A 17,350-nucleotide genomic window follows, 5' to 3' on the forward strand; every position below is an offset into this window, starting at 1 on the left:
TAGCCCGCGCTGACCCGCGCACTCAGAAATAAATTAAGGAAGCCGCATTGACTGCGAAGTGGGATTGTCAATCGTTAACACCAAACCGGTTTGTCCTGCTGCGTCCTCTTCTTCTTTTTACCTCTGAATCTGTCTTTACCTATACAGTGATGTTAGGAATGAATCCACATGGCACAGGAAAATGTTCATCGGAGGGCTAATAAAAACGTGACATGGCCAGCATGGTGGCTCCATGGTTAGAACTCTGGCATTTGCAGTGCTGGGTCCCAGGTTCAAATCTCTGCCAGGACACTATCTGCATGGAGTTTGTATGTTCTCCTCACGTGGATTTCCTGCATGTACTCCTGTTTCCTCCCATATTTCAAAAACATGCAGTTAGGTTAATTGGCTTCCCCCAAAATTGACCTTAAACTACATTGATATATGGTAGGGACATTAGATTGTGAGCTCCTTTGAGGGACAGCTTCTGACATGACTATAGACTTGTACACCGCTGCATATTATGTTGGCACTATATAAATACTGTGTAATAATAGTAATGGCCAAGTGCTTTGTGTCATGTGACTAATGCCTAGGCATTTCTTATGTGGTCTCATCTGAAGATCCTCAGGGGATGATGTTTTTAGACTGCTTAGGTCCTGATTGGCTCACTGTGGCTAAACCTTTATTGGAAGTCAGGTGACCAGGTTTGGAGCATACTTATATTTGTCAGCATAAAATGTTTTAGCTTTGTGCTAAATGTCCTCATGTGTTTCCCTCTTTTTTTTTTCAGAACACATAATATACCCAGCCAAAAATAGCCAGAGAGAAATAGCTGCCACACCCCTTCCAAACTATAATTGGCTTTATTGGTTTTAGCCAAAAAGTTCTCCGCTCGCCTGATTTATATCACTGTCTATGGTCCTGATATATTAAAGCTCTCCAAGGCTGGAGAGAATACACTTACATCAGTAAAGCTGGGTGATCAAGCAAACCTGGAATGGATTTCTGCAAAGTCATTTGCTTTTTGCTAGCAAATGTTTTGAATCCTGTACTAAATCCATTTCAGGTTTGCTGGATCACCCAGCTTCACTGATGAAAGTATCCTCTCCAGCCTTGGAGAGCTTTAACATACCAGGCCCTATGTGCTGGGGAGGTTTCCCCTGACTTCCTTTTCTGATTATAAATGTCCTTGAGACAGGAAGTGGGGCTAAGTCAACCTTATGAAGACACAGACAGCATTGAAAACCTGATGAAGGTTCTACTTTACTTCCATTCATCAAGGACTAGGAAAAAAGAAAATGATCTTAACAATAAATGGTTTCACTCACCAGCATCTGCCAAAAGCTGAAAACTTTTGGATGCGTTGACCTTAAAGGGGGGCTGAATAGGTCCCTTGGTAAAGAAGAAAGCACTGAAAGTAATTCCAGAACGCCCAAGATTAGGAAAAGCTGCACAAAATGACACTGAGCGGCTTGTTCACGGAGAGTAAAAAGCATAAAGTTATTGATAGGGATTTGGCGTTCCGTCGCTACTTAGCAAACTCTATTGAATTAGTAATAAAACAGAGCACTCACTTTATAACAGCCAGCCTGCCATTTGCACATGGGCCCCATCACTCACTCTTAATAGGTTTTCAGAATTTAGGGAAGAACATAATCTCTGAATGACACACACGGCAAAGTCAAACAGATATTTCTGCCACAGAACGGGGCAAATTCAAAGGCCAGAGTCAAAAATGATTCTGATAAACCATTTACCCAAATCCCAATCTACCTCCAGTTATCTATCCATCAAACAGACCACCTGTAAACCCAACCCATTGGTGGAAAACAACCCTTAGGCTCCCTTGCTTTGTTATGTGTCAGCGTGCTTTGCATTAAGCCTTCCTTCAGCATACATTGACAGCCCAAAAAGTTATTTGCCATTTTATTTTTTCTAGCTTAGCTTGTTTCGGTTGTGTATTCCCATTGGTGCACTATTAAAAAGCTTGCACCCCCAGCACATTGCTGCGGCACCATTATTGCACAATGCACCACACACAAATGTGAATGGGCTCTGAAGGTGAAGCTCTAGCTAGGACTTTTTTTCTTAGTTTTGGAGGGTGGGTGAACCTCTGTTAGTTTTAATTTCCATTCCATTTCAATTACCCGTTTAATGCCCACTGGGAAATTTACCCTCTCTAGTTGTCACCAGCATAGCTGAGGAAAAACCTTCCAAAGGAATCACTTGTTCTGTGACAACTGGCCAATGTGGGTTTTTTCCCAATTTTGGAGAGGGGGACACAGGCCACTAAACCTGTGGATTCAAAGACATGTAATCATACTGGGACTACAAGCGGCTTGACCAAAATAGCCCATCCAGTCATCCAAGCATATCTTTGGGCACTGGCCTTTATTTTTTTCCATCTGTCCACAGAGCACTGCACTCTCTGTGGTGCCTCTGCTCCGCTTTCTATGAAAATAACTGCTGTGCAGTCCCAGGGGTAAAAATAACTGTGAAGTCCCAGTGCTTCTCCCCATTCGTTATAGGCTGGGGAACCTGGAAGGAGCCACCATGGATCTCCATTTCTGATTAAGCTCCATACGGTTACAGACCGTAGCTAGACATGATCACCACTTGCTTCATTGAAATTTGGATGAAAACTTGCAACACCAATATAGTAAAAAATTGAGATACCATTTTAGTGAAATGAATGGAAGTCGATGAGGAAAGCAAAATTTGGTACCCTAAACCTAACCCATTCAAGCCTCATGTTTGATGATTGTGTTAGTAAAAAAAAACCTGTACTTGTTAAGCTGATTTTACCAAAATTGGCAAATATCAGGCCATTCTTTAAACATTCTGTCTTAAAGTTTGGGAAAAATCACTTTACTTACTCCAACCTGCAACCCTCTTATACATTGTATCTCCCACTAATATAACTTGCAAGTGCTAGGAATTGCACAAACTCAGTTCTATTGTCACATAAGCAGGTGGTTGATTTGATGTGTTCAGATTTAGGTAGATTACCCCTTTAATAATTTTCTTAATATTTATTATTTCTGTCCCCCAGCAGTTCTGCCAGCGTCCTCTCCTGCGGTCAGCACTCGTACCTGGGCTCCAGCTAAGTAAACTTGCACCACTTGGCCAGTTTTAATTGCTTTACCAATTAGGAGTTTTCACGCTTGGCTGATAAATGGCTCGCTAAAAGCGCACTCATCTGAAGGGGGGAGACACATAGCCACTGTTCTGATGTAAAAGAGCCATTACAAGATTGGAATAGATTGGCAAGTAGTTTATCATTCATCTGCCTGAGCACAACGTTGGTCAGAAACAAAGGTGATGAATTCTCCGACTGGTTTCTCCCCACGTACGTAAAGATGCAATATCCCTGCGACCAGCCCTCACTATTAAAAGGACCTTACCTCGCGGTGTGACCTTGCTCTGCAAAACATGTTTGCTTAGCACAAAAACTTAATCATAAGAACTCCTAAGTGGAATCCTTCTTTTTTACGGCTCCTTTTTTCTCGCCGACGGGAATTTATGGTTTGCAGGACAGGTAGGATATGAACAATGGGCCAAATGGAGTCCGGGGTTATCTCATCTAAGTGAAAACGCTGCTAAAAATCGATGTGACCTCTTCTGCACTGTCATCCCAATTCCCACCCTCCGCGTCCTATTTGTCTTTGCCTGGATGCTCCGATCCGTGCGCTGTCTCGGCTCCTCTCTCTTGGGCCAGATTATCAAAATGAATCATTGCCCGCTCGCCTCTTATATTTCTATTTATTTTCCTGCTGCTGGCGAGCTCGGGTGAAATATGATTCTTTTTGCATTTGATTTGGGCTGCAGCCGCCAGCACCTAATTTCTTTGTGTGTCTCTAACCGAGAGTGATATTATTTTGAAACTTCAATTTAGTGTATGGAAACATTGCAAGCTGGCCGCGGTGACACACTCGTCCCCGCCATGGATAGTCATTGTCAGGATTAGAATTGACTACAGGAGCTGCGGCTTCCATTGCAAGGTGGATGCTAACAGACTGTAACAATGGCCTGGATGTGGTGAGGGGCCGAGGAATCCACACATTATATTCTAGTAGCCAATCTGGGAGTTCTTCACCAAAAATTTTGGCAACATTTCGCCATATTGGCAAAGTGCATTGGAGTTTGAGTGGAATGTGAAATTAAAGTTTTTTTTTGCAGGTGCAATGAGCTTTAAATGATTCTTGTAGGCTGCAGAAATTCCTTCCAATTTAGTCTCTTGGCAAAATAAGGATTTTGCCGATATCTGATTACAATTTATCCTATAATGTAGAACCAAACCCACGATACTCGCCTGCCCTTGTTCTATTGCAGAGCGCCACATCTTCTTCTTTCTTCTCTTTCTCATCTTGATTGGCTTAGATGACATAACGCCTGCACAGGCATGCAGGAGTTTACTCATTCCCAGCATGTGCAGGGGAAGCCATGAATGCTGAATATCCTAGCAATGAAAGCTGACACTACGCATGCTCAGTTTTCTGCCAGATACCACAAGCAATCACACAGGTGCGAAAGATTTTTTATTTAGTTTTTAAATTTATAAAAAATGTTTTTTTTTTGTCATATGGCAACAATTTTGTTTTTAGTCTATGCCCAGCTGCTGAGAATTACCTTTACTTCCTGAAGACCACACAGGAAGTGAGAAGAAGGTTTGCTGCACTGGTTTGCCCCATTTAGAAAATCTTCAGAGATGCCTCCTCCTCAAGTGCCAAGTTATTCACTATTACCACAAAGATATACACAGGCTCAGAAAAAGGTGAATGTTGCTGGGCTGTCGAAACGCGATGCCAATATTTTTCTTGTTGGACAATGAGTTGTGGCTAATGATTGTTCGACTTTCCTCTGTACATTCTTTATTTAATATTTGTCATGGACCCGACTTCTGCAAGGAGCCCCACCAGCATCATTGTGATTTGAAGGGGAATGTTGCTGGACCCGAAACGTGTTGTAGGTACAGCACAATTTTTTACATTAAAACCTAAATCTGAATGGCACCATATGGGGTTTTGTGTTTTTCTGTATTTAGGACAATACAGGAAGTGAGGACAGGTGGAATGTTTCCCCTTACCTCATCTGGATCCTAGGAGAACTGCAATATTTTGGATTTCCCATCACCCTCTGTTCCAATGACAGTGTCCTGCAATGAAACAGAACGGTGATTTCCCCCCTGTGGGGACACAGACAGCAATATTAAGTCTGATGGGGGTTTTGCTATAAGGGCCCCTTCACAAAATGCATGTTAGTGGGTGGTGTATGGCTGTTACTCTTCGCTGATGTATAAAATATTTTATGGGGCTTTATATATAATTTATTATGATAAAAAGGTTTCCATCGCAGTTATTTGTATTATAAAATGTGTTGATGACCCTTTAATGGCTCACGTTACAGTAAAGGGTAGATTGGGGGTCAGGGAACCACAAAGGGGTAAATAAGCAAATGGCAGTGCACACTGATACCCTGCCAGCCCCCACAACACCCCCTCTGCCCCATCAAATTCCCTGTATTAGGGGCAGTAGTCATTGGTAAAAATTTACAGAGCCATAACTATGCTGAACGCAATTTTACAAGCTCCACCAATCCCGCAACAAGGCAGAGACCGAGCGGCTTCATTTCAAACCATTTATTGGTGTTCTCCTTTCTTCCTAATCTTAGGAGATAATATTGAAGAGCGCCCATTTAATGCACGCGCACGCATCTGCTGACAAATGTCGCCTTCGCTATGAATTTGAAATAAATACGAGCGACTGCAATCTGCGGCGATGTAGAGTCGTGTTCGCTGTCAGCAAATGGCTTTCTGAAAACGTAATAGAGATATCGGCTGTCTCACAAGTGGCCGAGGAATTTGTCTGCGCCACCGCTTCGGTCGCTGTATTGAAGTCCCGTCCTTTAATCATCCCGGACGCGTTTAGAGCGGATTTGAGGCTCCCCCGTGGGAATTATAGAGAAGGAGAAAAAAAACGTAATTGTTCCCGGGTCTAATTGTAAATCTCGGAATTAATATGACAAGGAGCGCCGGAGGAATGGCAGCGTATGGACCGGCCGCGCCATCGCCTTTGGAAAACAAATGTATCAACAGCACAAAGTCAATATATTTGGAAGGAGGATTAGGAAGAGGCGAGCACGGTTGAAATTTCCTCTAAAAGATGCTTTTTATGGGCCGGCTGTATAGCCGTGTCAGATTTTAGGACAATTTTTTCACCCCTCTCAGAAAATGAAGCATTTAAAAGAGTATTGGAGATTGTATTTCAGCGTAGTTTATGGACCTCCATTAATTATGATGGAAAATTGGACTGATTTCAGATGATTTCAGATTATTTTTTTTCTTTTTTTATCGACTATTGCTATATTTTCTAACTCAATTTTTTTAATGTCTGTATGACCTGTAAAGGCAATAAAATCAGGCTGTAATATGCAGAGGTTTAAATAAAGAAATCCCTCTGTGCCAAGATTGTCTATGTCAGGGAAATATTACAAATTAAGTAATTGTATCCACCCATTGTACAGAGGCACAAACTACTGGGGGGGGGTGATTCACCATTGTGGGAGGGGCAGAGACACAAACTACTGGGGTGAATCCCCCATTGTGGGAGGGCCAGAAACACAAACAACTGGGGGGAATCTCCCCATTGTGGAAGGGGCAGAGACACAAAATACTGGGGGGGAAATCTCCCCATTGTGGGAGGGGCAGAGACACAAACTACTGGGGGAATCTCCTCATTGTGGGAGGGGCAGAAACACAAACTACTAGGGGAAATCTCCCCATTGTGGGAGGGGCAGAGACACAAACTACTGGGGGGAATCTCCCCATTGTGGGAGGGGCAGAGACACAAACTACTGGGGGGAATCTCCCCATTGTGGGAGGGGCAAAAACAAACTACTGGGGGAAATCTCCTCATTGTGGCAGGGGAAGAGACACAAACCACTGGGGGAAGTCTCCCCATTGTGGGAGGGGCAGAGACACAAAATACTGGGGGAAATCTCACTACTGAAAATCAATTACTTCCTCATCCAGAATTTTTAGTTGAGCGATTAGAAGCCTGTTGCATACAATGTACTAAATGTGTCAAAACACTGAGACTGATGGTGTGATTTTTGTAAAGGAAAAAGCTTCCACAGCTTTCATTTTGAAACTTTACAGCATGTTAACTGGCACATTTGCAGTATCTACAGAGCAAGTGCGGGTGACAACCTGTAGGTTTTCTATCATCCACTGAATATAAATAGGTGACCTGCAGGGGTTTCACTTTAAGCTTTCCCAAAATATTGACAAAAACCCTCATGTTCCCCGCAGATAATAAACTGTTGGAAACCACTGGCATTTCTGTATATTTTTTATGGCCATTAATTGAATTGGATGTTTATTACCCTCTCATTATATATTGCGCATTTTCCTAATGATTTTCTATCTTTTTTATCTCATGTTATTCCGCAGATGACATCCAGATCGCAATTCCAATTATCAAACCAACCTTGGATAAAGTTCAGCTGGCGGGACAGACTTTACCGCCCGGCTTCCCGGCTCCGTTCCTCTTTGCGGATGGGCTGTCGTCTGTAGAAACTCTTCTCACCAACATTCAGGTAACGTTCAGCCATTGATCGGCACCTTGCAAAAACAGCAATGAAAGCAAATTCTCAGATTTACAAGGAATATTAATCGCTCCATGAAGAAGTTATGCAAATATCAAAATAACTGCATTGCTAGATGCGATGTTGGAGGAATGACGTTCCTAGAAGTCAGTTCACCCAACATAACACCCACATGTGATCCTGAGCCTCTATATTAGAAATAAATCCTATGTGAAGGACAGGGACAGTCCGGCTTGGGTGGGAGGGGGTAGATGATGCCGGATGTCCTCCATCTAGAAAACAAAGCGGGGTCTATCTGACTTGCTGCAGGATTTAATGTGCACTGTGAGAAGTTCTGAACAACTTTCTCTGTGAATGCATAGGAAATGCTTGCTAAATACCTGAAAAATACTGAATGTGTCTCTGGGTTTAAAAAAACCCTGCACACAGGGAGCCTTAGAGGGGATTATCCCCCAAAGCATTTTATTTCTGAACCATTTCCCGAGCTTCCTCCTTGCAGCGTATACACAGTGAAATCAAGCTGTAAGAAGGTGAATGACGCCACAGGGGCTTGTTGTTGTTAGCTGTTAGCCTTGAGACCATTTAGCATCATTTTATCAGTGTTTGATGTTCTGAACCTATAAAAACACCTCACAGGCCGGCAATTCTAAATTACTGCTGGCTTGTGAAAAATGAAATCATGATTACAGGGTTTTTATAAATGGTAAACTCTCAGGGTGGAGGGAAATAAACCACTAATCACATATATCATAAGAGGGAAAATGTAGAATGTGGAGTTGTCCTTGTTACAGTGTGAAAACCTTCAAATCGATCACTTTTTATATCGCAGTTCTCTCCAGGACAGCTGTGTAGGTTCTGGGTTGCTTCTCCCAAGCTGTAGAACTCCAGTGACAGCACCCAGGCCGTTCATTCAGAGATTGGACCAATTGGGACCTTTTGTTGCAGCCACATTCCTACATGAAACAATCTTTGGGTCATTGCTGATCGTCTCTTTTCTTCCAGGGCCTTCTAAAAGTTGCGGTGGACAATGCCAGAGTGCAGGAGAAGCAGATCCAGCAAGAAAAGAAAGAGCTGAAGTTGGAGCTGTGCCGGGAAAGGGAGTTACGGGAAAATCTGGAGAGACAGCTGACCGCCGAACTGCAGAGCCGAGGTAACTCAGATTTATGTGGTCTCATGTATAGTGACTGCAATGAGTTCTTTGGCTCATGGGCCCAGCCCCGGGAGCCTCTGTGCTTACCAATTTACCTGTACCACCTCCACACAGAGCCCCAAAATCCCCAGCTGCCCCATAAATACCATTCTTCTTTATCCAATGTCCCATTTGCACTCTCTGTGGTTCAGACTGGTGATTTGCTGATATGTGGTTGTGCAGTGCTTATTTTGAGTAAATAAATGGAAGGTATTTACAATGCCCAGATCATTCTAAAAGCGGTGGTTAAATGGGATCCTCCAAAATGCATCTGGCGTAAGGGCCCTTTGGTGACTTTTCACATCTCTGGTTGAAGGCACTGGATTCCAAAAAGATACACTGAGCTTACTGTTGTGTCTATGTGGCTTCCCTCTAGTGGCAGAGAGCTCCACTCATAGATGGACAATGCAGTAATAGGATGACACTCTCTTTCTACTCCTATTGTTGGCATCCTTTGTGTGGACAATAAGCTGGGTGGTGCCAAGAATGGACCTGGTGGGAGTAGTTAAACCCATATGGAAAAATACTTTACCCACCCAGTGACACCAATTATCAGTGTTTGTGTGTGCTGAAGGCCACCTGGTGTCCCATGTAGTACTCAGCACAATTTGTTGTCCACCAAGAACACAACGCCGGGACAACATGCCTACAGCCCTAGACCACCCAGTAAACTCCCAGGGCTACTTAGTATGCAACCCTTGGCCTCCTAGCATACATCCATGGTGCACTGAGAATAAACTCAAGGACCACGTAGTATGTACTATTGGAGCACCATGGACCACCCATCAAACACCTGTGAGCCACCCAGCACATACCTACACACCACCCAGAACACAGTCACAGGTTACACAGCACACAGTAATGAATATCCCAGTCCACACCTGTGTGCCAGTAGGCAAATACCCACCACACCCCCACAAGCCATGTGGGACACACATGAATGCCACCCATCGTACACCAGCATGTACCACCTAGCACACACACCCAGGAGGAGAGTGTGAAATATTAGTTACAATATACCCTCTACAGAACTCAGTATCATCACTTCATCTCCATTCACAAAATGCTGCAAGAAAAAAGAAATCTCAGTATAATTCACAGCGCACATTAATCCGACTTTCACATCGTTATTCTCTGATAATAAAACAAAGTCATTGAATTTACAATTGGTTGGCAGGCCGGCTCTCTTCTCTCCCTTTTCAGCAAATTAACAGGATTTAAATAGTTCTTCTCCACTCATCAGCCGCCGGATTAGCTGAATAACACCGCTATCGCTGAATATATCATCTACAAGTTCGCTGGGTGAGTTTGGCTAGTTTGTGGAGGAGCAGAATGAAATATCTGAGCAGTGAGTGCGGATTTCATCAGCAGAGCATTACTCTTAATTAAACACACTTCGTCACCGGGAGAAACATATTTATACCTAGATAAGAGTGCAGGGAAATAGATAAAATACAAATCTATCATTTGCAACCTGCAAAATATGAGCGCAGAGAATTAACTCCAGATAAGCAGCGTAGTACAGCGCAGAACGACTTGCGGTACAGAATAAAGTGCCATCCGATGGTAGCCATATTAGATCCAGGACCATACATTCCACCACAGGAACTAAAGCTTCTGGCGGTAATATCTTCAATGGCTGACTGCAATGGAAATGATAAAATGCTTTCAAGGGCCCCTTCATAAGCCAGATTGTGGGGCCCTCAGCCTTCCTGTGATTTTCGGAAAAGTGGACCTTTCAGTAAGCTAACTTTGAGCTCAGTTAGTGACTTTTCCAAGTCATGTAGATAATATCTGTACTCATTTCTTCAATCTCTCCTTCCCATAGAATCAGACTGTATAACAATGTAACTTTGTAGCAGGTCATAAGGCTGCAGCAGGGACTTACCTTTAATTCTACAGGACCCTCAATCCCTAAATGGGTCCCACGGTCCCAACCTAGAATTCTGCTTCATTCCAACGTGGGGGAAGCGCTGGGTGCCGCCATCTTCAGTCTTCTGGGTAAGTCACCCGATCTCACATTGCGCAGATGCAAGATCGAGTGATGTGGCCCACTGTAAAAAAAAGAGTGTGCAATCACATGTATGAGATCGCCATCTCTTTCACCTCAGCGGAGGAAAATTACTAATCTCGGGCATGCACAGAAGGAGCAGCCAAGAGCTGAGGATATGTGTTGGAGATATCCCGGGAGAACCTGTGCTCCCATTCAGCCTTGATTTTCGCAGCGTGCTTCACCCTTTAAAAAAAAAAAAAAAAAAGAACCAATATTTTCACTTAATATATAAAGGTTTATCTACCCTTTAAATACAACCTGTCCTTTAAAGAGGAAGTAAACTCAAAAGTGCCGGAAACACATAAAATACACTTACCTTCAGTCCTGCACAACAGTCGATCGGTCCAGAGGTGTCTTCCATAGGGTCCCGCATTGTCCCCGTATCCGTTTCCAAACCGGTGCTCCGGGCAGCGCCATCTTCACCTCTTCCTCCGGGTTCTTCTTTCTACGTCATACCAATGCGAGATCGGGTGAAGTAGTTTGGAAAAAACCTTCCGATCTCACTGCGGATGTGTGAGATCTATCTTTTCAGGAAAAGGCTCCTTCTTCTCATGCCCGAGATGCGCAGAAGGAGCAGCCAAGAGCCTCCCAGGATGCGTGATGTAGGTATCCCAGGAGGATTTGCGTTCCCATTCATTCTCTATCACCTAGGCTGTGTTGCACCCTTTTTTAAAAAAAAAAAGGGTTTTGCATTTAAAAAAAAAATCTAAACAAACAGAATTTTCACCTTACATAAAAGGGTTCTCTACCCTTTTATGTAACGTGAATATTCTGTGTTAAGGCACGCTTTAAGGAGCCATGTGTGCTCCGCCAGTGTGCTTCAGAGTCATTTAGGGAAGTAGGCTGACCCCTCTCTATCTTACTCCATGTGATGAAAACGCTCAGCGTAAGTAACTGACAGGCGGAAGCGGCGAGTCTCTGCTCATGCAGGCGATGTGGTGCTCGGAGGATTAGTTAAATCGTATTTGTCGCAAGTCTGGAAGAATTAGCAGCTGGATGAAGCATGGAGGAGTGAGGCGTATGCCAAATCAAACATGACACTTCAAACATCCACTGCTAAGTGTGCGACTTACCGGGAATTCCTGGTGTGAGGTTCTTCTATTTAAAAATTATAAGTTGCTGCTAAATCCCATTTTATTGTCAGACTTCTAGTCCATCCATTTCACTTCCACTGAAGCAGACTAAGATTGACAAAGTCGTGGTCACTATTGTGCAGGATATTGGGTTACATTGGAGCTGAACTCAAAGTAAATGATGTATAAGCATGGGTCATGTGTATTCTTACTGGAATCCATGCATCTTTTGTGTACATAGTAAGTCAAGTAAAAAAAAGTCCATCAAGTTTAACCTCTATGGAAATAAACATATCCCAGATAAAACCCTATAGACATAGCTGATCCAGAGGAAGGCAAAAAAACTCAGGTATAATTTGCTCCAACAGGGGAAAAAAATTCCTCGCTGATCCCATGAGGCAATCCGATGTTCACTGGATCAGCGGTATCTGTGTATTTCTTCCAAATCTGAGCAGTAATTCAGCATGAAACAATTCCTGGACTTTACCTCTCTGCAGACCGCTCACTGCCTCTCCCTCTCCATTTGCAGGGTGATGGGTCTTGTATCCACCCCTCCTGTAGCATTTTACAGGCAGTCTGTGATGGGTTGGTCTGCCAGGTTCCTCCCACCACTGGGCACTATGTGCAGGTGATGTACAATCCTTTGATGTTGTCACTCCTACTTTACAGGGTAATATCTGGGTTTGCATACTTGGTGGCTACTGATGAATTGATTTAAATGACATTGAACTAGCACCTGGTTACATGACCAGTTACCTTGCATTGCTTAATTTATTTCCACCAATTTGGAGGAGTGAACTGTCAGAGGTGAAATGTAATGGAAATTTAATGAGATCAGTAGTTCTGCTGGTGGTAAATGATCAAGAACTCCTATCTCCTTGAAGCAGGTGACTACGCGTTTCGCTTCATAACATACTTTTTTGGAAATGTAATTTATAAGGAAATAATAAAAGCGAGTCTGTTCTGATAGCACAAACCCCCCTACATATTTCAATCAATAAATCTCAATCAATCAATAAATTGTAGATGGACCTAGAGGTGCTGAATAATATTATTGGTGCTAGTTGTTGGGTTTTTATGGAAAGCAATAAACATGGTCATGGTTACAGAGCGCTCTCATTCATACAGGGGGTAAGAATTTGCCCCCGGGGTAATCTATAGTTGGGTAAATGCTTGGTACTGGGTGACTTCATCTATCCATGTACACAGGGCTTCCTGTCTCTACACATTGGAAAGTCTCAGCCCTTACCCCACTGCAGGAGCATCAGGTTGTTGGAAATAAAACGTGCTCTGCACCTGTTACACCCGACATTTGTGAAGGATTATTAATGTTTTTGTGTTGTACATCTATTAGCCAGGGAAGATTAGAGGAGCCGCTGAAATGAGACGCAGGTCCCTGTGGCGGAGATGCGTGACTCAGAGCAGGAGAGCAATAAAACCCTTTGTGGGAAGATATTCCTGGGAGAGCAGCGATGACCGTAACACCGGTAATTTTTGTGTCTTTCAGCTACAATTCAGAAGCGCTTGAAGAAAGAGAAGAAAGCCAAGAGAAAATTACAGGAGGCGCTGGAGTTCGAGTCTAAGCGGCGGGAACAAGTGGAGCAGGCACTTAAACAAGCCACGTCGGGAGAGGGTCTCCGGATGTTAAACGGTAAGCCCCCGCCGCCGTTTTCTCCGGGTGGGTGAGATTACAGGCACACAGCCGCTACACACAATATCACAGCTGTAATGGAAATCACACGAGGTCCCGTCTGTATGGAAATCAGCCGTAGTGGGAGACATCAGATGTGACAAGTGGGGAGGCGAAGGGTCCTCGGGGACAGAACCGGAGGGGATGAGAGCTCCACACATATCACGAAGAAAAAAGAAAATGATTTTTTTATACTTCACATAGCTTTATTTATAGTCTGCCCAGCAAAGGTGACGGGGTCAGGACAATGCATGTAACAACTGGGGAGTGGGGGGGGGGGGTTTATGATGATCAAATTTTTACTGCTGTATCACTTTAACAAGCATTAGATGCAGATAGATTGTAATTGTCTTTGATTGTAAAAGTCCACTTAAAACAACGATACTGTGTGATTTCACTTGAATACCCTCCTACAGTCATATCAGTCTCAGAGGAGCTGACACTCTAATGTCCCCCTCTCACAGTCTCACACCAATATACATTTATATAGCTCTGACATATAGCGCAGTGCTGTACAGAGAACACTAGCTCTGACATATACCATAGTGCTGTACAGAGAACACTGAGCCAGTCCTATCAGTCTCTGTACAGAGGAGCTGACACTCTAATGTCCCCTCACAGTCACTCACACAGGAATACAGAGATTGCTACAAACACTTTTTCCTTTGTCGTTCAGATATTTTACTGATATTTTTACTAAAAACCGCTATATTCACAGTTGGAATTTTCATATGTATATATTTCACATTTCACCCAGACTTCAGAGCATAAACTAAAACGTTAGGTCACCTCCAAACTGTGATTGGACAATGAAGGAGCAACAACAGGTGAAAGCTCTCTACCCTTCTCCTGTCATATACTCCTTTTCAGCACATGTGAATGCAGAACACCTGATTGGCCCATTAATGTAGCCCCTACCTCTGCCACTCTCAGTGCTAAAATCAGGAGAATTTATACCGGTTCTGTTTAATAATCATTTAATGATTTCTTTATCACTGGAATCTAATTCATTGGTGGCTGTGGTGTGGGGTGATCCCTGGGTAAGCCTGACAATGATTCAGCCCTCTTCCTGTATCTGATGATGATGATAGGTTCAGACCTGCCCCAGGATCTAGCGAACCCATGGGACTCCTGGTGGCACCTCGCCCGCTGCCCATTCACTCACACCACAGCAATGGTTTTTAAAGAACCAGCGCCTGCAGATTTGACAGTGGGCAGCAGCGAGCGGTACTGGGAACTCTGCCACTTTCATTCATTCTCTATGGGGCTACCATTTGTAGAAGCAACTTGTAGCGTCTCCCCTGAGGCAGCTCACTGGCATGAGGAAGAAGTAACTGCAACACACTTCATGGCCAGTCTGGCAGCAAGCCTAGCAAGCTTGCCTTTGCAGCATTGGGGTCCCAGGTTCACATCCCAGCCAGGACTCAGCATGGAGTTTGTATGTTTTCTGTACATTTGCATGGATTTCCTCCCATCCCAAAAACATGCAAATAGGTTATTTTTATCCCCCATAAATTATTATTATTAATATTATTAATAAACAGGATTTATATAGCGCCAACATAATATGCAACGCCGTACAATAAATTGGAGTTGCAAATGACAGATGCGGACAGTGACACAGGAGGAGGAGAGGACCCTGCCCAGAAGAGCTTACAATCTAGGAGGTGGACCCAGACTTTGTTAATGAGATATAACTATGACAGCGACATTAGATTGTAAGCTCCTCAGTTAATCACATGACGAGGCTTTGTAAAGCTCTGCAGAATATGTCAGCACTATATAAATATAAGTGAATAATAATACCATAGTCTGGGTGTTCCTTGACAATATTCACTTTTAAATGTCTATTTTTCAGATGCCTGCATTCCAGAGATGGAAACAGAACACAACGGGTCTCAGCACGACAGCCCTCCCATGCAAGGTAAATGTTCCGGTGTGAATATGGCGCCCATGGCGGCTCAGGATTTGTCTCTCCCATAAACCTACTGGAATTGCAGTTGTCATATTGTCTTTTATTTCCCCGGCTCCTCTATGGGTAAGCTGCGGACATAAAACACAATATACACTGATTTATAGAGGAGGGAAGGCTGTGTAACAACATGATATCCTGGCCGCTCCCTGATTGTGTTCTCCTCCTGACCTTTCCCGTACGATGGCGTCTGTGACACGAGAGGACGCAGATCCCTTCACAGGTCCGATGTGAGAATGTGGGAGAGAGGCGGCCCAATTATAACCATGAGCGTCAATACGCCAAGCTATATTATTCCGAGCTTTATATCTCTCTCCGGCTTATTAATCAGTAAAACTTTACAGCGGGACATTACAGTGACTATTCCGAGGACCATTCCCAATTCTGTAATTAATCTTCCGATGTACAATCACCCGGCGTCTTCATACATCGAGGAACCTTAGTCTGGATGAAGATCACTCACCCTATTCTACCTAGCGGTGGGTCCAGGGGCCACATGTCCCCGCGATAGCTGCAACCATTGTTGATAACCAAAGTTGCCTTTGCACAACACAGCCTCCAGGAAAGGTAATCACAGCTGATGGTACATATGCACTATAAAGCATTCAGTCATGCCAATAAGTGATTTCATCAGTACAAATGCTGCATGTAGAATGAGGAAGGTGGTCACCCAGGTCACAGGAAATAGCTGGTAAGGGGGGGTTCTACATAGAAACAGCCACGCTTACATTGGTACATTTTTTTACTTACCCATCAATAGTACCTTCTGCTGTCTCCTGCTTATCCTTACACAAGAAATGTTTGTTCTTTAGATTGACTGGCACTTTTGTTTGTTCAGTTGGCATTACCATGTAAAGTAGTCCCCCTACCCTATATTGTATTCACTATGGATGGCCAAACCCATCAAAACCACCTAGAGTAATGGTGAATATGTTATTCCCATTGAGGAGCAGTGTTGTCACTTTAGGATTTCTCCAGGTTTAGACTACAGATCAATCCTCTCTACTCACCTCCAGGCCGATAACATTGTCTAGGATTTTAGTTCAGTACATAGAATATGCTGCAGCTAAAGAAATGCAGTGCAATGCATAGCAAGGTAAAGGCAGCCTCTGAAGTGCCGCATGTACAGGGATTCCACCTACCTGCATTTAGCATGACACACAGGCAAACATCTCCAGACACAAACACTGCTATAAATGACATATTTGTTCTTGGTTGTTGATACCCTTTAAATATGCAACTCCACCACCTCTCCTTGCTGGAAGAATGGCACTCTGAACCCCCGAACACCAGGCGTTGCAACCATTTTGCATAAAATAAACATTGGACATCACTAAAAGCACCTTGGAATCAATGATTTTTGCAAATGACATTCAAGTGCGATTGAAGGAGCGCTGATACTTTTTTTTTCGCTGGTAAAAGCAAATTAAATTAGCAGCGCTTACAAGAGCAGAGAAAAAAAAATCCCTCTAAACGAAGGCGATCGGCAGCAGCCATTAGCCAACAACATAATATTTTCTCTTTACTGCTCTCTGCCATTCAGTTATTATCCTATTGAAAATCTAATTATAATCCTTTTACTCCCTAGTCAAACTTCACAGTTTTTGCAAGCTTAGCACTGACACGCGATTTCATTACATTTGATTGCTGGCGCCCGGATTGCCTCGGCATCTCCCGGAGATCTAAAAGCCTTTCCAGTTTCACCGAGTCCCTGTTTGCACATTACAGAATCAGCTCCTTTAATTAATTAGTAAGAACAGCGGTAACGTGAACTGCTGAACAGAAA

At 43.5% G+C, this 17,350-nt stretch overlaps 1 protein-coding gene across 1 annotated transcript in view; it reads left to right on the forward strand.

Annotated features, from left to right (window-relative positions):
• DACH2 (dachshund family transcription factor 2) overlaps window positions 1-15,516 on the forward strand; it is a gene marked incomplete at its 3' end in the record, with an annotated part of 212,903 nt that extends 197,387 nt beyond the window's left edge. Inside the window, 4 exon segments of the mRNA XM_072429863.1 lie at window positions 7,433-7,578; window positions 8,590-8,737; window positions 13,410-13,553; window positions 15,451-15,516. Of these exon segments, the coding sequence (XP_072285964.1) occupies window positions 7,433-7,578; window positions 8,590-8,737; window positions 13,410-13,553; window positions 15,451-15,516 (504 nt within the window).
• Between the last annotated feature and the right edge of the window lie 1,834 nt (window positions 15,517-17,350).

The sequence above is a fragment of the Pyxicephalus adspersus genome, chromosome Z, assembly GCF_032062135.1.
Source record: "Pyxicephalus adspersus chromosome Z, UCB_Pads_2.0, whole genome shotgun sequence".
Lineage (NCBI taxonomy): Eukaryota > Metazoa > Chordata > Amphibia > Anura > Pyxicephalidae > Pyxicephalus > Pyxicephalus adspersus.